Raw genomic sequence first — 21206 nt, 5'->3', positions numbered from 1 at the left:
GCACATTTAAATGTGTAATTTTTCTACGCTGATCATGTCAAGCAGAAATTGTCATTTTACTAGAAAAATGTCAGCATTAAATTGTCGGAATTGTATGAGTGTTAAGTCGTAATTTTACACGATTGAAGACGCAATGTTACCACGACTCCGGTGAAATACTACAAAGATGGATGGTATCATTGGGCAAGAGAAAGGTCCGATTTTAAATGAGAAAATTCATATTTTCGCACAGTTAAAGCCGAAATGTTCCCAACGGTGGTGAAATATGAAACAAATGTTAGCATTGTACGAGAGAAATACTGACATTTGTCAGCATTTAAAAAAATGTTTCATATCAGTAGGTGCTAGATCTGGTGCTTACCGTCGCCGCGATAGTGAAGGCTCGACCGATAAATGCTGGCGAAGATGAATCCAACAAGTCGATGATGAACTTCTCTCCCGCCGATCGGAAAGTCAACCGTCGTATCCTGAGCGCCTCGGCGGTAGTTGCCGGCGCGACTGTTGTTGTGTTGGTTGTATTTGTCTCTGTAAATATCGCAAAACAGTAAGCGGATGAATTCAGAAGTGGATCCCGACCGGATGAGCGATAGCTTACCAGCAACTTGAATGGACTGCACGTCAAAAGTGAGGTTGAAGTTGTTGGTGGGGTCGGCCACGGCCACTTGTAACGTTTCGACTACGTCGTCCGAGCTGGGAATCGCTTCGCCTGTTGTGGTGTTGTCGTTGAACAGGATGTCCACCTCTGCCTCTGTGTTTTCCATTCGGACCCGGGTCACAGCGGGCCTGCGATACCGATGTGTTATTGACATTCTTATATGACGACATCCGCATCGGTTGTGAGGCGATTTTACCTGAAGCCTCTAACGACACAGCGAGAGTAAGTGGGGTACGTTGCTCTGTATAAGTTGTCATACTGTGGCGATAATGTAAACGTTAGCTCCAGTGACGCCAAACAATGAAACACCAAACGAGCATTGTACTCACCACCAAGAAGATTCTTCGAGCGAGAGCAAGAAATTGTACACTGTTGGGGTTAGCCAGTTCTGGTACATATGGTTCAAACACTACCGCAACAACAACTACAGTCACAACAACAACCGGGGGTGGTGCAAGGGTTGTGGTTGTCGTAGAGAGAGTGGTTGCACCAATGGTTGTTGTTGAGCCTCTTGTTGTATTTGAACCTGCAGTCGTTGTTGTACTGTTGATTGTCGGAGCTACCGTGGTTGTTGTTGAGGTCCCTGTTGTGTTTGAACCTGCGGTCGTTGTTGTACTGTTGGTTGTCGGAGCTACCGTGGTTGTTGAGGTCCCTGTTGTGTTTGAACCTGCGGTCGTTGTTGTACTGTTGGTTGTCGGAGCTACCGTGGTTGTTGTTGAGGTCCCTGTTGTGTTTGAACCTGCGGTCGTTGTTGTACTGTTGGTTGTCGGAGCTACCGTGGTTGTTGTTGAGGTCCCTGTTGTGTTTGAACCTGCGGTCGTTGTTGTACTGTTGGTTGTCGGAGCTACCGTGGTTGTTGTTGAGGTCCCTGTTGTGTTTGAACCTGCGGTCGTTGTTGTACTGTTGGTTGTCGGAGCGACGGTGGTTGTCGTTGAGGTCCCTGTTGTGTTTGAATCTGCGGTCGTTGTTGTACCGTTGGTTGTCGGAGCTACGGTGGTTATTGTTGAGGTCCCTGTTGTGTTTGAACCTGCGGTCGTTGTTGTACCGTTGGTTGTCGGAGCTACGGTGGTTATTGTTGAGGTCCCTGTTGTGTTTGAACCTGCGGTCGTTGTTGTACCGTTGGTTGTCGGAGCTACGGTGGTTATTGTTGAGGTCCCTGTTGTGTTTGAACCTGCGGTCGTTGTTGTACTGTTGGTTGTCGGAGCTACGGTGGTTGTCGTTGAGGTCCCTGTTGTGTTTGAACCTGCAGTCGTGGTTGCACCAGTTGTTGCCGCTGCTCCAGTGGTTGTTGCACTACCAGTAGTTGTCCCACCTTCGGTTGTTGCCACTACTCCTGTTGTTGTCTCTACTCCAGTTGTTGTCTCACCTCCCGTTGTTGCTTCTCTAGTTGTAGTTAAACCTCCAGTTGTTGTTGCATCACCAGTTGTTGTCTCTACTTCAGTTGATGTCACGACTTCAGTTGTAGCATCTCCAGTTGTAGTTAAAACTCCAGTGATTGTTGCACTACCAGTTGTTGTCCCTACTCCAGTTGTTGTCTCTATTCCAGTTGTTGTGACAACTTCAGTTGTTGTCCCTACTCCGGTTGTTGTCTCTATTCCAGTTGTTGTGACAACTTCAGTTGTTGTCCCTACTCCAGTTGTTGTCTCTATTCCAGTTGTTGTCCCTACTCCGGTTGTTGTCTCTATTCCAGTTGTTGTGACATCTTCAGTTGTTGTCCCTACTCCGGTTGTTGTCTCTATTCCAGTTGTTGTGACTACTCCAGTTGTTGTCTCTATTCCAGTTGTTGTCCCTACTCCGGTTGTTGTCTCTATTCCAGTTGTTGTGACATCTTCAGTTGTTGTCCCTACTCCGGTTGTTGTCTCTATTCCAGTTGTTGTGACAACTTCAGTTGTTGTCCCTACTCCAGTTGTTGTCTCTATTCCAGTTGTTGTCCCTACTCCGGTTGTTGTCTCTATTCCAGTTGTTGTGACAACTTCAGTCGTTGTTCCTACTCCGGTTGTTGTCTCTATTCCAGTTGTTGTGACAACTTCAGTTGTTGTCTCTATTCCAGTTGTTGTCTCTATTCCAGTTGTTGTGCCTACTCCGGTTGTTGTCTCTATTCCAGTTGTTGTGATAACTTCAGTTGTTGTTCCTACTCCGGTTGTTGTCTCTATTCCAGTTGTTGTGACAACTTCAGTTGTTGTCTCTATTCCAGTTGTTGTGACAACTTCAGTTGTTGTCTCTATTCCAGTTGTTGTCTCTATTCCAGTTGTTGTGCCTACTCCGGTTGTTGTCTCTATTCCAGTTGTTGTGACAACTTCAGTTGTTGTCTCTATTCCAGTTGTTGTGACAACTTCAGTTGTTGTCCCTACTCCGGTTGTTGTCTCTATTCCAGTTGTTGTGACAACTTCAGTTGTTGTCCCTACTCCAGTTGTTGTCTCTATTCCAGTTGTTGTCCCTACTCCGGTTGTTGTCTCTATTCCAGTTGTTGTGACATCTTCAGTTGTTGTCCCTACTCCGGTTGTTGTCTCTATTCCAGTTGTTGTGACAACTTCAGTTGTTGTCCCTACTCCAGTTGTTGTCTCTATTCCAGTTGTTGTCCCTACTCCGGTTGTTGTCTCTATTCCAGTTGTTGTGACAACTTCAGTTGTTGTCCCTACTCCAGTTGTTGTCTCTATTCCAGTTGTTGTCCCTACTCCGGTTGTTGTCTCTATTCCAGTTGTTGTGACAACTTCAGTCGTTGTTCCTACTCCGGTTGTTATCTCTATTCCAGTTGTTGTGACAACTTCAGTTGTTGTCTCTATTGCAGTTGTTGTCTCTATTCCAGTTGTTGTGCCTACTCCGGTTGTTGTCTCTATTCCAGTTGTTGTGATAACTTCAGTTGTTGTTCCTACTCCGGTTGTTGTCTCTATTCCAGTTGTTGTGACAACTTCAGTTGTTGTCTCTATTCCAGTTGTTGTCTCTATTCCAGTTGTTGTGCCTACTCCGGTTGTTGTCTCTATTCCAGTTGTTGTGACAACTTCAGTTGTTGTCTCTATTCCAGTTGTTGTCTCTATTCCAGTTGTTGTGCCTACTCCGGTTGTTGTCTCTATTCCAGTTGTTGTGACAACTTCAGTTGTTGTCTCTATTCCAGTTGTTGTGACAACTTCAGTTGTTGTTCCTACTCCGGTTGTTGTCTCTATTCCAGTTGTTGTTCCTACTCCGGTTGTTGTCTCTATTCCAGTTGTTGTGACAACTTCAGTTGTTGTCTCTATTCCAGTTGTTGTCTCTATTCCAGTTGTTGTCCCTACTCCAGTTGTTGTCTCTATTCCAGTTGTTGTGACAACTTCAGTTGTTGTCTCTATTCCAGTTGTTGTCTCTATTCCAGTTGTTGTGCCTACTCCGGTTGTTGTCTCTATTCCAGTTGTTGTGACAACTTCAGTTGTTGTTCCTACTCCGGTTGTTGTCTCTATTCCAGTTGTTGTGACAACTTCAGTTGTTGTCTCTATTCCAGTTGTTGTGACAACTTCTGTTGTTGACTCTATTCCAGTTGTTGTGACAACTTCAGTTGTTGTCCCTACTCCGGTTGTTGTCTCTATTCCAGGTGTTGTGACAACTTCAGTTGTTGTTCCTACTCCAATTGTTGTCTCTATTCCAGTTGTTGTCCCTACTCCGGTTGTTGTCTCTATTCCAGTTGTTGTGACAACTTCAGTTGTTGTCTCTATTCCAGTTGTTGTGACAACTTCAGTTGTTGCTTCTCCAGTTGTAGTTAAAACTCCAGTTGTTGTCTCTATTCCAGTTGTTGTGACAACTTCAGTTGTAGATTCTCCAGCTGTAGTTAAATCTCCAGTGGTTGTTGCACCATCAGTTGTTGTCCCTACTCCAGTTGTTGTCTCTACTAAAGTTGTTGTCACATCTTCAGTTGTAGTTAAAACTCCAGTTGTTGTTGGATCACCAGTTGTTGTTGCAGCACCAGTTGCTGTCCCTACTACAGCTGTTGCCGTAATTTGGGTGAAGATGGGAAGATAAGAAAGATTAGTCGCCTACCCTTTATGTGACCAGTCATTTTCTTCACAGCACAGAAATAATTTACCGAAAAACACCATCAAAACTGATAACCATGGTGCAGCACTCATTGTTTCTGTCCTTGAACCTGCAAAATGTGAACAGACACTTAATCCCCAAAAATTGAACAGTCACTTTCATTCAGATACTTTCTGCAGTTGCAGTTGAGTTTCAATTTTATGCAAAATTCTGGTACTGTTTGGCATAAATGAATCAAAATGTTATAGTTATCTTAGTACGGGATATTATGATGTTTTGGGCCAAAATGTGAATTTATGTAAGTATGCTGTATAATTTAGGTGTTATTACATAATTTTATCCCACGGTATTGCGATTATATTAATGTTTTCAATTTTGCCAATGATTTATTTTCTAAGCGGAAGTCAACCCAAACATAATTTTTTAAGAATATGTCTATGCAGGCCCACTAATTGAAACACAGCATTCAGATTTATATTGCGTTTGTGGAATATGAGTTAAGCAACAAAATCCACCATAATCAGACATCTCTGGCTGAGCCATTATCAGAGCCCTAAGTAGTTGGGACGTTATTTTCTGTCGACAGAAGTGACAAAATTGCCTCCCCCTGAGATAAAAATGGGTGGATTTTGCTGCTTAACTCATATTTCACATTAATCATATTGCCTTGTTTCAACTAGTGGGTCTGCATACAACATATTCTTGAAAAAAATGTGTTTGGGTTGACTTTCCTTTAAAGAATGTTATTTTCCTGATGAATATATAAAATGTTTTTCTTCTAAATGTGTATAAAATACAGTATATTATCAAATAAAATATATTGAAATAAATAAATAAATCTTAACGTTTGCTTTCAATGTTCCCTGGTACTTAAATTCAAATAGTTTCATTTATATTTCCTATGAAGACATTAAAAAATTTTAAGTGTTTCAAGAATGTTTTTATTCAAAATGTCTGTAAAATCTTGCTGCTGTTTACGTTTTTGATTCCAACTATTTTGGCTGAGAAGTTAAAACATTTGCATAAAAAATTGTTTGTAATATTTTTTTATTAATTAGTTTTAATTAAGACTTAAGTTATTGATTTCCCAATAAAGGATTTTATGTTTTACGTTCTTTCTAGTAGTCACAGATTCAAAAATATATTTCTTTATTGAGAAACCATTTTAATATATGTACGTTAAGAAAACTCAAAGTAAAACAAAAAATAATAATTGTGGTATAAAAAAAAAAAAATCGATTTTAAATAAATGTTCAATGTAAAAGTAAAGGAAAAATGCACTTACCTCTGACCTGGAAAAAAAACATTTGAAAATATTACCAAATAATTGTGGCTTATACATAATTATATATTTATTAAATATTTCATGACATTTTAATTTTTTTTCAAATGTTACCTGTTGTTTACAAAAAAATTACAAACGTGTTATGATAAATTGAAAGTTATAAAGCACTTACCTCCCCCTGTTTGTTTTGTTATTTTAAAAATGTGTATATCTGCAGTTATAAAACCGATGTGTGTAGTTTTGTCCACTCTGCCGGGTTGCTAAGTCTTAAAGTGGTCGCCTGTGTTTGCATGTATACTGTACGTGCTTGTGTATTTATAGGAGGAAGGTGAAGGGAAGTGACGCTGGTCACAAATTGTGCCGGTTTCGTGGCATCAAGTGATGCTGACAGAGAGAACAAAAGAAACAGAACTGCCCCAACCACTGTCATTTCTTTGTGCCTTTCCCCGGTCACTTCCCAAGATAATATGTCAAGCATTCCACTTGTGTCAACCAACTTGGCGACATTTTTATTGAAAACATGCAACAATATTTTTTTGGGTGTGTGTTGCAACAAGTCCAGTTTCGCATGGTGAAGGTATTTTGGGGCGCAAAATAAGCACGCCTGTCAAGAAGAGGTAGAAAGAAAACACAAGATGCACCGTGGTTGCAAAAAAGCCAATTTGTTGCCCGAATTGGCATGGGAAGAAACAAAGACATTTCTGTAGGCTCAAGTGAGTCATTAGTAAAGCATAAAATACATGAAAAAATATATTCCTTGTTTAATGTTGAATTTGAACTGGGAAATTAAACTGGCATGGCATGATTTTGTATTTTTGGCTACAGAAATGGGAACCCATGCAGCAAAACAACACACGTACATCATGACTATCTAAAGGAAATTTGAAGATTAAGTATTTTTGTTTGCAGTAGAGAAAGCACACTGGTCTGGCCAGGATGCAAATCTAACAGTCTCTGGGTGACTTTTTGGCTTGCGACTGGTGCAGCGCGATGCCGCTGTAAGCGTCTGTGCATATTCGGCGTGTTTCAAGTGCACCTTATTATTTTCTGGGACAGTTCTTGCATATAGAAAATTCCTTCGCCAGCTTAGTTCCATCCGTACTACTGTAAAGTCCGAAATGCAGCCACACCTTTTGTATGATGCCTGCGCATCGTTTAACTTAAGTCTTTCGCTCGCTAGAGCCATGTTCTCTCCTATTGTTTGTTTGTCTTCTTCGCCTGACGACTTCCACCCGCTTCCCCGCCGCTCCTCTGCGTAATTGCCCAATAAGCAATGAACAATAAAGGAGTATTTACAACGGACGTATATTAATCAAAAATATCCATACTTGGCGGAGGCGTATCGATAATCGATCGGAAGACAAAACATTGTAATGTATCACCATATCGAGATTTTGTCACACTCCTACAGTGGACATCTATTTAAAAGTTGCTTTCGCCGATATTAATAAATCTAGAAAAAAATCTTTATATTATAAATCATATCATCAAATCATGATTCATGCATGAAAGATTTATTGGGAATGTAAGTGGCCAAACAACACACACACATAATGAGTAATTACAAGATGAAACATAAATGTCACATGTATTCTTTGAGTGTCCAATTTGCATTTGAGAAATATGCTGACATGCCAGTTGGTGACAGAAGTGGGATCCAGGCAGAAAATCAACACACATACATGTACATGTATGGAACAGGGAGACACGATTTAATTGAGTCTTTGAGAAATGGTGCACACCCGCACAATTGTCAAGGTGTGTCTTATCGGAGGAACAATTTTTTTTTCTTTGTGCCCTTTTTGCCCTAGGAAGGAAGGAGTTGACAAAAGAGCGCCTTTGTTATCATACGGGGACGTCGCGTGATCCATGCAGGCATGCGCTCACTCCCAACAACAATTAATTTCCTTGTTCCTTAACTGTCATATTTCCTCATCATCTTTGAAATTGTATCATCTACAGTAGATTGCCTGAAAGAGAAGAAGCAACATTGAATTCGAAAGAAAGTTGAGCGCAGTGTTGGTCCAAGTCCAGTCGTCTGTCAAACCAATCAATATGTCATGAAATGTAAGCCAATAGATAGATAACATTCACGTATTTCTTTCGGAGTCTTCTATCAATCCCTGAATCTCCCTTTTGGGGCTATTTTTGTGAGAGGCGAACCCTGGTTTCGTGGGCGCAGTCATCTTGGGAATGGGAGTGCGCTGATGAATCTGGAAAAGTGCTTAGCGCAATAAGGAGCTTCATTCTGAAATGGACAAGGACAAATGAAAGCTGAACTTTAATTCAGACCACTATTCTCAATGATATGGCTTTGCTCTGGACATTTCGAGGACCAAAATGTAGTAGCCGTGGTCTATTTTTGGTCTTAGGTAAAAAAAAAAAAAAAAACCTGTTGGGTGATTCATGTCCTCAAATGATGCTTATCCATAGATGACAGCGACAGACCAACGTTCAAGTTTTTTCAGCCTTTGTGTCTTATTTCGACGCCTTATACACAAGCGCATTGTCTACGTGTCTGGCATACTTACTTCCCTCATGTCGCTGAGTGTCTGTCTGCTGATTAACATCCGATTTGTGCTGAAGATTGTTGTCTTGCAACCGGGCTTGCACTGGCTGACTGTCATCAGGCCTACCCTCCGTACAGTCGCCTATTTTTTTCCTTTTAAAAGTACATTTACATGACGTGGTGTCCTCTGGAGCAATTTTTGTCAATAGACACGCAAACCAACACTCCCACTGAGAATCGATATGTATTCTACATTATCAATTGTAATGTTCTTCTTTATCATACTCAATTTAGGTAACTATAGTTTACACATAGTGTGCACTGACCAGACTTCATGACATTGGACGAGGTCACGGTCAGAATTAACTGACCGTTCAGTCTGTTAATACGAAGATAGGGAGTACAACCAGGACAAGGGGAAGCTGTGGATGTGGTCAGAGTAAACATCTTTTTATGTATTCTATGTTATCTAGTATTGATTACGATGTTGTCATATTTCGATTTTTCGTTCGATTCTCAATAAAAGCTCAAGTTCTAGAAGGAACGGGAGAGCTCTGAACCTATTCACTGGTAGTCTCATCTCTCCCGGCCGACCTCATACCAGGTGTTGGTGTCTATTGTCTCTGGGTTTCCTACTTGTCGCCTCGAAGGAGGAGCGATCCTCCCTTGACACCTACAAAATAAATACATTCTACAGGGGAGGATACAGTAGGCCAAAAATAATAATAATAATAGTAATAATATTGCTCTTGCGATGCGAGGGCCTGGTCTCATTCGGCGGGGTCGTCACAGTGCGTAGAGACGATCAGCTTCACCAGGGCCCGCTAATGACCACGGTCTTGGGCCAGGTCCGCTGCATCCTCCAGGGTGAGCCCCTGGTGTTGAAGATCCTCCCTAATGACATCAAGCCATCTGGTGTGCGGTGTTTCCTGCCAGCTGTAACCGGATTGAATGAAAAGATGGCACGAGTGGGGTAAGCCAGGGGTAATCTGGAATGCCAGTCGAGATGCTGGGGGCTGAAGGGTATATTTTCTGAGGTCTGAGTTAGTAACATGGAGGTGCCATCTGATGTTCATGATGGTCCTGAGTGCCCTGCTGTCGAAGCCTTCTGTCATCTTCGCCAGGGTCTTGTTTAAAGGCCAGGATTCCGCACCATACAGGAGAATGGGGAGGACTGATGTAGCCGCGCAGCTTGGTCTTGTGGGACACTGAGTGGTGACACCAGAGGGGCCGATCTCTGGCTTGAGATCGCCATTGTTAGTAATGGTGGAGCCCGGGTAGATGAAGGAATCGACAAATTCCACTTCGTCCGAGCCGAAAGACAAGGGGAAAGAGGACGGTCCGTCACCGATGTGCATAAGTTTTGTTTTCTGCCAGCGTACTTGGAGGCCGAGCTTTGCTGCTTCTGTTTGGTATATGGTGAGAGCACTGTTGAGGTGTTGGAGCAAGTTACTGAACAGAGTGGTGTCATCGGCATATTCAAGGTCAGCTGGATTGAGGTTGCCAAATGACACACCTGAGACATGCTCCCACGGTCATGAGGTCGTCAATGACACAGTTGAAAAGGTCAGAGCCCTGTCAGACTACGCTGTTGATGGAGGACTAGTCTGAGTCCCTCCTGTTCACACGAACACAGATCTAAGAGTTGTTTTAGAGTCCCTGGAACAAGGTAGTGATTTTGGGTGGCACTCTAAGGTACTTCAAGATGTTCCACAGGGAGGTGTGGTCTACCGTGTCAAAGGCAGCTTTGAGATCTATAAAAGCGATTAAGAGATGTTGGTTCTTTCGCTCAACTCTCTGACCTTCTCAACAATGAGCCTAAAAGCAGAGATATGATCTATGGTGGGTCCGGTGGGGCATGAAGCCGGCTTGTTGAGGGCAGCACTTCTAAGGGCAAGAAGAGCACGGGTGAGAAGGATACGGCTGAACAGTTTTGCAGGTATGGAAAGCAAAATAATGTGTCTGGAGTTGCTACAGAGTAGCTTGTCGCCTTTGCGCTTACAAAAGGGCAGGGTGGGTCCAGTCTGTGGGGGGGCCGCTCTGCCACCCACGTGGTTAATGATGTGGGTGAGCCACTGGACCATGGAGTCACCACCTTCCTTGAGCAGCTCCGCAGTGTTGGCACAGATTCCAAGGGCCTTGCGATTCTTGAGTGTCTGAATTGCTTCTTTGACCTCATCAGTTGTGACTGGGTCAATTTTGCAGTTGGGGTTTGGGGTGGCGGAGTTGGCAGCAGTACCCAAATAGGGGGCGGTTGGAACTGGAGGATGATGAAGGAGGTGGCTTTCCAGTGCTCTTTCCAGCGTTCAAGGCAGTCGCTTTTTGTGGTGATTTCCACTGGCGTCCTTCACGAGGGCGGTCTTGATGCGTGGTCCGGCACGGGCTTGGCGCAGCATGCTCAAGACCTGTCTGAGGTCTTTGCTCTGTGCTGCTGATTCTCGGCATTCAGCCTCTTCCCCCCGGGGAGAGGCCCAAAATCCCTTCCAAAAATGGCAACCACAGTCCCACTTTTGGCGACAGTGAATGAGGACCTACACTAATAGTAGCCGTGAAAGAAGGTATCCCAGGTCCAACAATGGAGTCTAGCGACCGACAAGTGGTGATAAGTGATGTGGTGCATAGATTTTTCTATTATTTCCTTTCTTTTAGTAATTTTCGAACCTTTTTTTGTTAATGTACTATTAAATGTTTTAAAGTTTTCTGTTTATGTGGTTATTAATCAGATCATACCATGACTAACCCTAACCCATAATAATAACATGTGAATATATAATACATACATATAATTTCAGCACACTTATTATTTTAAAAGCGTGTATCAAACTGGTTGCCATTCGCACTAATCAGTAGCCAAGAAGTAGCTCTCACTTTTAAAACGGTTGACCCCAGCTGTGCTAGAGTAAGCCGCAAAGATGGGGACTCGCAACTCTGACTTGGACTCGTGGGAGGGACTTAAATCGCTATTTTTTTAGACCTGCAACTCGACTTAGACTTGTCCACGAAAGACTCAAAGACTTGACTCGGACTCTTATTTTGGGACTCGTGAACAGTCTCTGTGGTGTGGCTTGCTCTCATTTTCTCTCCTTGCTCCAAATGTGTGCGTGTGTGTGCCGGCTCGTAAGTTGTACCTCTCTGTCTCCCTACCTTTTCATGCGCCCGGGCAACGTCCAACATTTATGGCGTAGAGTCAACAAATGCGACAACACACAAACAATCGCCAGCATGGTAAACTTGGAGCAACAAGCTGCTTCAGCACTGCCGTTTGTTCTAGCTTTTGACTTGGACTCGTGGCCAAGCACTTGAGACTTGACTTGCAACCTCAAGACTTGGACTTGAACTTGGCCTGAAAGATATGTGCCCCACTCTAGTAAACAGTAGGTTGGTCACGAACACGGTTTAAATGTCAAACAAGAATCTGGAACCCAAGCTTGTAAAGCATGTGAATTTGACCACTAACGTTAGCTGTTGCCACTAGCTGTGGGTTAGCCCGCTAGCTGCTATTCTGACTCTAAGATGGTCCGAACGTTGAACACAAATCTGGAACCCAAATTCCCAAAGGCACTGGAGTTGACTGCTAATGATAGCACTAACCTAGCCAGACAGCCGATATACAAGCTGACTAACCTACTCCTCACGCTAGCTGTAGGTTAGCAGACTAGCTTCTATATGCACTAAAACACAGTTCAAACATTAAACAAGAATCTGGAACTCAAACTCCAAAAGAATGTGTGGTAGACAGCTAACAGTAGCTGATAACATGAGCTGTTAGCTGCTAATCGGAAATGTACTTTAATTTCCCGTGTAAAAACTGCAATGTTTTTACAAGATTATGTTTTTCAAATCTACATTTTTGATCTGTTTCTCTTTTGGCCAACTGAAGTTTTTGCAATAGGGCATAGCACAGTGCTAAAATAAATCCTTAGTCTTTTCAGCTCAAGTCTAGCGAGAAATGTCGTCAGCTATCGGCAAAATCACAGACGTCATCATTCCATTGTTATTTGGGTGTAGTCTCGTGTTGTAATGCTTCCATTGCTTAACTAGACACAAGATCAGGATTATTTTTTATTTTTAAATGTTCTGTTATTCTAAATTAAGACAGTGCTTAAAGCAGGGGTGTCAAACTCCAGTCCTCGAGGGCCACTTTCTTTTCCTTCGAGGTACTGTTGGGGAAATGGAGCTATATTGCAAAGTTGAATAAATATCCGGTGTTTGTGTCCTGTCCTGTATTTGCCAAAACAGCACGCCTAGTTAATTTTAATGCAAGATGCCATTTTAAGATCGGATGGGACGTCAGGTCGCTGACTGGACCGTGGCTTAATTGCACCCACCAGTTGGAATTGAGTGATGACGCCGTATGGTTGTTGTTGTCATATTGTCATTGATAAAATTGAGCAGGGGGGATTCTAGGGTCTGAGGTTTAGGGGTTGCTACAGAGAGGTCAATGGGTGCTACAAGGACTGGGAAGGAGGGGGCTGTATGTGGGGGTTGGAGGGGGGGTTGAGGGGCGCTTGCTACTCCCAAAACGTGCGCAGGGAGTGTGCGAGTAAACCATATCATATCAGCAGCCCCATGATCCAGTGGATGCCATTAACAATGTGTGTTCACAGTGATGGTCAAGTTTCGTGTATGCAATTGTACATAACAAAAAAGGATCATTCTCACTTCTTCATCATCATAAAAGTTCTTTCAATGAGGAACAGAACAGGAGAAAACAATTGTAATTGTAAAATATAGACATATGGTAACATATGAGAAGCACATTGAGTTGCCTTGTGTATGAAATGTGCTTTATATAAATAAAGTTGCCTTGCCTTATTTCTTATTTCGGGAGGACAACTTCTTTTGATACAGCAGCCCCGCACGCTTCTGGAGTAAAACAGCCCACTACAGTAAGTACAAAATTTTCTACCATTTTTTTTGTTGAAATGCAGTCTCCTCCTCCTCAATTCATCTCCTACTCATAGACTGAAATTTAGCAACTACTAAACCATGTCATGTCCTGTCTCGAATGAAGTCCACTGATATATCGTCGCTGTCCTGTGAAAAACACATATGTCCAATTTTGTCATTTAAAAAAAAAACATTTTCACATTAATGTGATGTTTGTAACACGGAGACCCGGGAAAAAAATGGACATAAGTGTTTTTCACAGGACAGCGACTTTATGTGTGTGTGTGATTTTGAATGATGGGATGAGGAAACAAATAACTAAAATGTAAATATACTGACACAAAATGATTTAAACATAACATTAAACTGAATACTAATACAGTATGTAAAGCCCTGTCTCGCTACCATCAACCAAAAAAGGCAGATAACCAAGCAATACATTTTTATGGGTTTTTTTTAAATAAATGTAATAAATGGTTTTTAATTTTGTAATAAATGGTTACATAGCTCCAACTTACATCATTCTAGAAGGATTGACCACTTGATCGAACACTCTTCCCTGAACATGGGCTCTTGTTTGCTGAAAAACAATCTTATTTCCATGACGCTACTAATCTGTCAGTACACACGCACAGACACGTCAGTAGCTAGACAATAGCAGCACTGCAGGCTTTAATATTAACACATACACTTTGCATATGCTTGATTCTGTCATTCCAATCAAAAAGGGAAGAGACAGCTCTACTGTTTGACCAGCTGTGACGTTTCCTAGTTTGAAAAAAAAAAAAAACTCAGCTAATTTCTACCTAGCAACATGACTGAACAGTAAATGCAGCAAAAAATAGCCTGGTATTGATAATAATGCGTTGGTATTGAGTGGTAAATGATAAGTTTGCCACATCCTTTTTAAAGCAAGGCACACTGTCACATGTTCACCCGAGGAAGAAACAGAGACCTCCGCGCACATTGCACAGATCAACTGGGCTCGCCGTTTATAATCAGAGAGACATCGGACACCGCCTGTGGAGTGGATCAAACCATTTTTAAGCAAATGAGGGGTGTGCTGTAATTTTCTTGTTAAAAGTATTACGGTTCAACCAAGTATGTATGTATGTATGTATGTACGTATTGAAGTATGTTTTTTTTATACAATTTTCTAGTTTGTTAAAAAGAACACAAAGTAAAAAAATAAATAAAAATAAAAAAAGACCTAAAGGATGTTCGGGGTGCAATCGTTTGCTTCAGGGGTGCTTCAGCACCCGCAAAAATGGCCTAGGCACACCTATGAAAGACGAACTGTGCCAACGGGGATATATATTTGAGCCAAAAGGGTCCTTAGTTTCAGAATCCGGTGATGAAACAATCAGAGCTGGGCACTTTAGCCTTTTTTTTGCCGGGCCGTCCCTGAGACGGATTGCCCACCTCTGGAAACAATATCTTCATTAAGTCAACTTTTCAATTCCCATTGAGTGTGACATGGACTTCGTGTAACTGTGTTTCAAATGTTGCTTGCCAATGGATGTAAATCTGTCTTGCCTTATTATTTTTTCTCGCTATGTGACCATAATAAGCCATTTTATAAAAGGTCTTCCCAAACTTAACAAAAAAGTCCACTGCCAGGGAGGCCGCAAGCAAGTAGACGTCCCAGGATCCATTCGGCCGGTTAGGCGGCCCCAGCTTTGCTTTACCTTGCTGTCTCTTGAGTTCCTGAAGTTCATGGCGAGCGTTCACATTGCCACCCTAAATTCTTCAACAATGGATGACTGAGGTAGTTGCAGATGCCCAAACTTGAGGTATATGGAATTCGACCATGTTGGTATAGCCATGCAGCCTTCAACTTTCCAAGGAGTCCAGATTTAAATTTCTCAACGTTCTCCAGCCATCCCTTTAGTTGTTTCTCAGTTCTGTGGACGTTGTTTCTGTCCTTCAGTGACTCATCACACCACTTTCCCAGACACTTGATGTGATTCTCCTTGATGGATTGAATGACCTCATCTTGTATGAGCCATTTAAACATGTCTGTGATGTTGCCTTTCCTGATAATCATATTCCATGACCTTCTCGGCTCGAATGTAATCCAAGGAAAGGCAGCCTTATTTGTATAGCACGTTTCATATACACAAGGCAACTCAGTGTGCTTCGCACAAATTAAGACACAACACTTAAAAGCATTTGTAAACAGAACAGTTAACGACATTCAGAAGCAAAACTGAGAAAACAAAAGTAGCTTACCAAAATTTCTAGAAGAACATAGGCCTACATTGATTTATATTCATTTATGTGAAGGCACTGATCATGTTAATGATTTCTCACAATAATAATCTTTTTTGCTTTTATCAATGTTAGGCGTGGCAGTGGCAAGCAACCAAAGCAGCCCACGACTTGAAATGGAACTTGTCCTTTGACTCTTCCTGGTGGCAAGTGTGGGAACTGTTTAAACTCGAGTTTAGTTGAATAATAAATTAATAGAACTGCTTCTACTTTTATTAATACTAATAATACTAATAATAAATATTCAGTCATTGTAATCGCCGAACTGTTTTTTTTAAGTTTATATCTTATTTAAATGGCAGCTAATACCAGAAACTACAGGGGGAAACAATACCTAACATAACACAAGGTTAGGATAAAAACTGAATAATTTTTATTCTCGACACTTTAATAAAATCAAACAAAAAGTAATTTCCCCCAATTTTTAATAAATGACATCTAATATAAAATGGGAAGTATACAAATATAAATAATCCTTAAATAGAGAAAGCTTTTTAAAGGGACATTGTGTAAATTGTTGTGTTATCTAGTGGTGAACTAATAGAATGCAACGACCTACGTTTTTTTTTTTTTTGGGCGGGGGGATCTGTATTCTTTACTAAACAATGCCAGCCTCCATTCACTCACAAAACAGCACCACAAAATGAGCAAACAACACACAAGCAACATACGCTGAACTGTGCAGTATTACAAAAAGAAAAGAGGTAAAAAAGAACAACAAAAAATATACAGATTATATTAAAAGTCTGCTCAGAAAATAAACCTATCATACTATTATATATTACAAAAGCCTGTTTTGTTCTAAGTCTCTTCAAAATCTTTGCAAAATGTTCCATTTCCTTTACATAAATCAAAAACAAAGGGCGACACTTCATAAATCTGCACCTATGGATGAACTGTTTCGCCATTATTATCAAAATGTTGTACATGGCCTGTTTCCTGTTTACTGTCCCATATTTAATGTCTTTGTACTCCAGTTGAGTGAACTCCTGATCGATCCTTCTCAGCCATCCAATTGTGAAAATCTTCCCAAAAGTCTTTGGATTACAAACAATTAAAAATGAAATATTTGCAACGACCTAAGTTTGAAGTGCATGCATTTTGAAGCAGGCACACTACGGGGCCTCAGAGAGACCACACGTCGTAAGCCTACCACCAATTTCCTCAGCAGAGGATCAAGAAAATGTCATCACAAGCGACTTGCATTCCCTCAAGTCACGAAGTAAGTGGCATTTGTTACATGTACTGTAGTCACGATGTGGAGGAACTACGTTTGCTAAGTTTGTCTCCTTCGGGTACCCATAGGAGAAAGATGGCGGCGAAACATGGCAGCCTCCTATAGGGGAGGCGTAATATAATTAGCGATAACTAGACCTACGATTATATTTTTAAAAATGGACGTTGATGTGATAGAACATATTTGTTTGTGTATTATTCAAATTAATAGTGGGGTTTTTAAATGAATGAACATTGATCAATCAAAATATTCTACACTGTCCCTTTATAAAACGAAAAAAAGAAAGAAAGAAAGAAAGAAAGAAAGAAAGAATGCAAGAATGCAAGACTGCAAGACTGCAAGAATGCAAGAATGCAACGCGTGTTTGCCATAATTGCCCGGGTGGGTGGGTTGCTGCTCCAGAAAAAGTCTCCCCTGTCTCCCCTGTGCGTCCCCCTAAAAACGCCCCCTGGCTGCCGGTGCTCGCCGGAACCAATTAGCGTCCCCCTCCGGCGACACCGACCAAGACACGCTTTCTTCCCCCCCCCCCGGGCCGAAGCAGGCAAACGAGCACCTTTCGGCATCGCCCCTCGCTCGGTGGGTGGGCTGCGACTGAAGCGTCGGACGTATTCGGAGTGGTGCGAGTGAGTGCGGAATGGCCGAGCAGCAGCAGCAAGAGCAGCAGGGTGAGGAAGGGATGAGGTCGCCCGACTCGCCGGTGCCTGGTGGCTCGCCGACGGGGAAAGCGCTGTCCCTCGCCCGGCTGCTGCAATACGAATGCTCCCGCTTGCTCCAGTTATATGTGAGTCTCGCTAATTTTGATATCCAGCGCATAATGTAGATCGTACCGTACCGTCATTGGAATGCGCTGTTTTGGTACGGTTCGTTTCTTCCACGAATTACTACAGCGGGTTGCAGCGTGCGACTGCAATGCATCACAAGTCGCAACGTAAATAATGTTGATGCTGCTCACCTAGATAAATGTTTTATTTATGGACCTCAGTTTTTGTTGCCTTGGCACCGAGAATTGACTTGGGGGTTTGTTAAATATTTAGTTTATATTAAAACTGATGTTTTTAGTTGATATTTAATTTTATGTTTTTGCATTTGTATTATGGGAGAAGACTTGAATAGGTTGTGTTAAGTAGATATGTTTAAAAAAAAAAAGATCATTTAGTTTTTATTTCACGTGATTTTATATTTTTGCATTATTTATCTCTATACATATTTTATTTTGAGGAAAACATTAATGGGGAGCATTAAATAATTATATTTACATCAATATATTTATGCGTTCATAATTTTGTTTTTAATTATAAAGTTTTATTTTTATTTCACATTGTATATTTTTATACTTTATACTTTACGGTTAAAATCGTCAAGGGGAAGTCAACTCCAAAATTTTTTCTTTACAGATATGTTCCGCTAGTCAAACCATGGCATTCTGATTTAAAATGAATATAATCCACCTGTTTTCAGAGTTTGGTCATGTGATATTTGCAAACTGAGCCGTGATTGGTTGTTACCTCAGCCCTGAGCAACTGTGATGTTGTTTTCAGTCGACAACAAGTGGCAAAATGGCCGCCTCCTGAGATGGATAAAAACTGGTGGATTTTACTGCTTAATTGTATTCCACAAATGCTATATCAAACATAATGCCGTGTTTAAACTAGTGGGGCCGCATAGAACATATTGCAAAGGCAATTTTTGAGTTGACTTTCTCTTTAAATACAAATGCCTCATATACTGTTACATTTTGTCTAAGGACAAAACATTTTATCCGTTAAATAACATATATTAATGTAATTATTGATTTATTTCAATTATGATTTAATGTTCAACAACAACGAAATAATTTTTAAATCTCCGATCATCTTGTCTTTGGCAGTTGTCATCTGGAGCCGTCATCCTGGACATTTTGTTCGATTGCATCTGAACTGAATATATTCATTCATCCAGGTCATTTCTTTCTCAGGGCATTGAATTGATCGCAACTGGACTGCTCTGGTTCTCTTAGAAGACATTTTGCTTCTCATCCGAGAAGGCTTCGTATACTAGATGGACGGGTGATGCTAAATTGCTAATTGTTTGAGTTGTTGTTGTTCCGCGTTGGCCAAGCACGGCCGTGATAACGCTCTTGCCTGTCCTGTGCATACCAGGATGCGGACAGTAATCAAACTAAAAGCAGGCCGCCACCCATTTCCCCCCTCTAGTCTCCAGCCTCCCTAATGGATTGTGTATTTTTGTGCCCGGCCTTCTTTGACACGATCCATCTAATAATCGATACGACTGTGAAATCACAACCGCTTCCAGACGGAGCAGGAGACCTTCTTGTCAGAGCAGCCACCCGAGGGCGGCCGCATGGTGTCCCTGAGCACGAACCACGAGGAGCCCGACCCGGAGGAGGCGGTGCGGCGGCTGCACGCCGCCCTCCGCCAGTGTCTGGGCCTTCTGCACTGCGCCATCGCCCGGGCCAAAGAAGTGTGGGGCGAGCCGGAGGGCGACTACGAGACCCAGCGCCACACCGTCCGAATCCGGCTGGAGCATTTACTTCATACCACCAAAAACCTGCTACAGACGGATGACACCACGCTGGAAGTCACCCCAGACATCCGATGTGATGAGGTACAGCCTTTACACTCGCATTTTATACACTCTTCTGTTCCACAGTGTTGCATTGTAACCACTCAGAATATTGGGACTAGGGATGGGCGAGTACCGATACCAGGTATTGGAATCAGGCCTTATTTTATGGTATCGGGTATTCAAGGATACTTAAGGCAAAAAAAATACAAATCTGATATTGAGTAAGTCCTCCTAAGCAGTAGTTGGCGCTATACTGTGGCAGTTTGACACTTTGGCAAGTCTTCATCTGTGTCAGAAACACATTTTTCACATTTTTTTTGTCATTGGGTAAAATTAAATTTTATACATCAAAAGTACTAGAGGTATCGGTGAGTACTCAAAAAGTGAATACTTGTACTGTATTGGTCTGACAACAAAAAGTGGTGTCTAACATCCCTAATTGTTACAACTGTAATAATGACAGAGCAATATAAATTTCACATCTGTGTACATTTTAGAATCATATTTAATGCAGTTGTCCGTCCCCCACAATATAACACTGATAATAATGCTCACTTTTGGCTATCTCAGTGTGGTATGAATTCAGCATTATGTTTATTTTTATTTGAGTCTACTATTGCACATTATGCACAGTTTAATGAGATCCAATACAATAGTTGTTCATCCCACAGCATTGTCGACCGACCGCCCACAACGTTATGATCATGGTCACAATGCACCTTTTGACTGGCAGAATTGTTAGAATATAACACATTGTATATCCGTAATATTATTGCAAAGCAACTAGATCAAAAATGTTACAGTGACTCTCTTGGCTGTCTTGTGGCTAGGAAACTGATGGTGGGGGCGGGGGGACATTCCAGCTCAAAATGTGGACGCATCGCGTGCTGCTCGAGCTGGTCCACTGGGCCGACCATGCCACTCAGGCTCTACACGTTCTCCACACGCATCGGCAAGGAACGCAGGACGTCTAAAGCGGCAAATGAACTCACTCCACGCTAACCACCGGCATCCGCTCATTAATATGTGAGGAATTGGACAGTGGCGGTCTCTTTATACAACACCACAACTTGTTTTACTTCCAATCCAGCATAATAATGCTCAACTATGATTGGCCCTTTTTTACGCTGGCATTAATGTAATAATCTTACATACACGTGTCCATCCCACAACGTTGTAATCGGACCCCACCTGCCATTGATAATAATGCACCAATCTGTTTTATTTTCAATCATACAGTATTTAATACATTGTTCTGTCCCATTGGAGCTGGTGTATAAAAGGAAAAGTCAACAGTCACTGTCCAAATCCTGTGGAACAACACGCTGCTTCACTAACAACTAAGCTCTTTAATAAGGCCCGACTTTGCCCAGGCGGTATTTCCTCTGCGAGTGCTAAAATGACCTCCAGTTGGCCAACATTAGCTGTGAGGCTTGTGTGCAGTGACCCACTTTCCAAGCATCCTGTGTGTAATTTATTCTATTTATTAGAACATATTTAACATTGTAATAAACTAACTGCTAGAAGTAGCCAAAAATACCTGACTGACTGACAAACTGTGACTGTTTTTTTTTTTTCCCCCTCTCAATGATTACAAAAAGGATGGACTTTATTGTTTGTATGGTTTGCTCTTGATGTTCTACTTGAATGTGCTGCTACACTGTTGGAACCACAAGAGGCTTCCCGACCTCAGGGGTTGGTGACCCAAAATTGGCGCGAATCAATTGTTATTGGGTCGCGAGAAATAAATTACATTTAAAAATCTTAAGCTAGTGTTATTGTTGACGTTTTG

General features: G+C 41.8%; 2 protein-coding genes and 1 long non-coding RNA gene across 3 annotated transcripts; 1 reads left to right on the top strand and 2 right to left on the bottom strand.

The window, feature by feature from the left end:
- Nucleotides 1-696: 696 nt before the first annotated feature.
- Nucleotides 697-2072, bottom strand: LOC147151073 (uncharacterized). Its single transcript, XM_086024582.1, has 4 exons — nt 2055-2072; nt 985-1948; nt 852-913; nt 697-783 (listed from the first exon to the last, which is right to left on the bottom strand). The coding sequence occupies exons 1-2, from the start codon at nt 2070-2072 to the stop codon at nt 1058-1060; spliced, it is 909 nt and encodes a 302-aa protein (XP_085880708.1). The 3' UTR covers nt 697-783; nt 852-913; nt 985-1057.
- Nucleotides 2073-7440: 5368 nt separating this feature from the next.
- LOC147151072 (uncharacterized) lies at nt 7441-14277 on the bottom strand. Its single transcript, XR_015085733.1, has 3 exons — nt 13860-14277; nt 11596-11794; nt 7441-8190 (listed from the first exon to the last, which is right to left on the bottom strand). It is a non-coding gene; the product is annotated as an uncharacterized LOC147151072 (long non-coding RNA).
- Nucleotides 14278-17301: 3024 nt separating this feature from the next.
- On the top strand, nt 17302-21182 carry LOC147151071 (uncharacterized). Its single transcript, XM_086017904.1, has 3 exons — nt 17302-17630; nt 19142-19453; nt 20245-21182. The coding sequence occupies exons 1-3, from the start codon at nt 17484-17486 to the stop codon at nt 20386-20388; spliced, it is 603 nt and encodes a 200-aa protein (XP_085874030.1). The 5' UTR covers nt 17302-17483; the 3' UTR covers nt 20389-21182.
- The last annotated feature ends 24 nt before the right edge of the window (nt 21183-21206 follow it).

This window comes from Filicampus tigris, chromosome 2, assembly GCF_054856515.1.
Source record: "Filicampus tigris isolate MCC_2025a chromosome 2, RoL_Ftig_1.0, whole genome shotgun sequence".
NCBI classification, from domain to species: Eukaryota; Metazoa; Chordata; class Actinopteri; order Syngnathiformes; family Syngnathidae; genus Filicampus; species Filicampus tigris.
The sequence above is the reverse complement of the archived record's forward strand: the minus strand, read 5'-3'. Positions and strand labels throughout refer to the sequence as shown.

Bases quoted from the DNA above. Each gene is read 5' to 3' on its own strand.
- LOC147151071 (XM_086017904.1), top strand. From the start codon at position 17,484: ATGGCCGAGCAGCAGCAGCAAGAGCAGCAGGGTGAGGAAGGGATGAGG. The intron at 17,631-19,141 runs GTGAGTCTCGCT...AACCGCTTCCAG, and splicing joins CCCGCTTGCTCCAGTTATAT to ACGGAGCAGGAGACCTTCTT. The intron at 19,454-20,244 runs GTACAGCCTTTA...TCTTGTGGCTAG, and splicing joins CAGACATCCGATGTGATGAG to GAAACTGATGGTGGGGGCGG.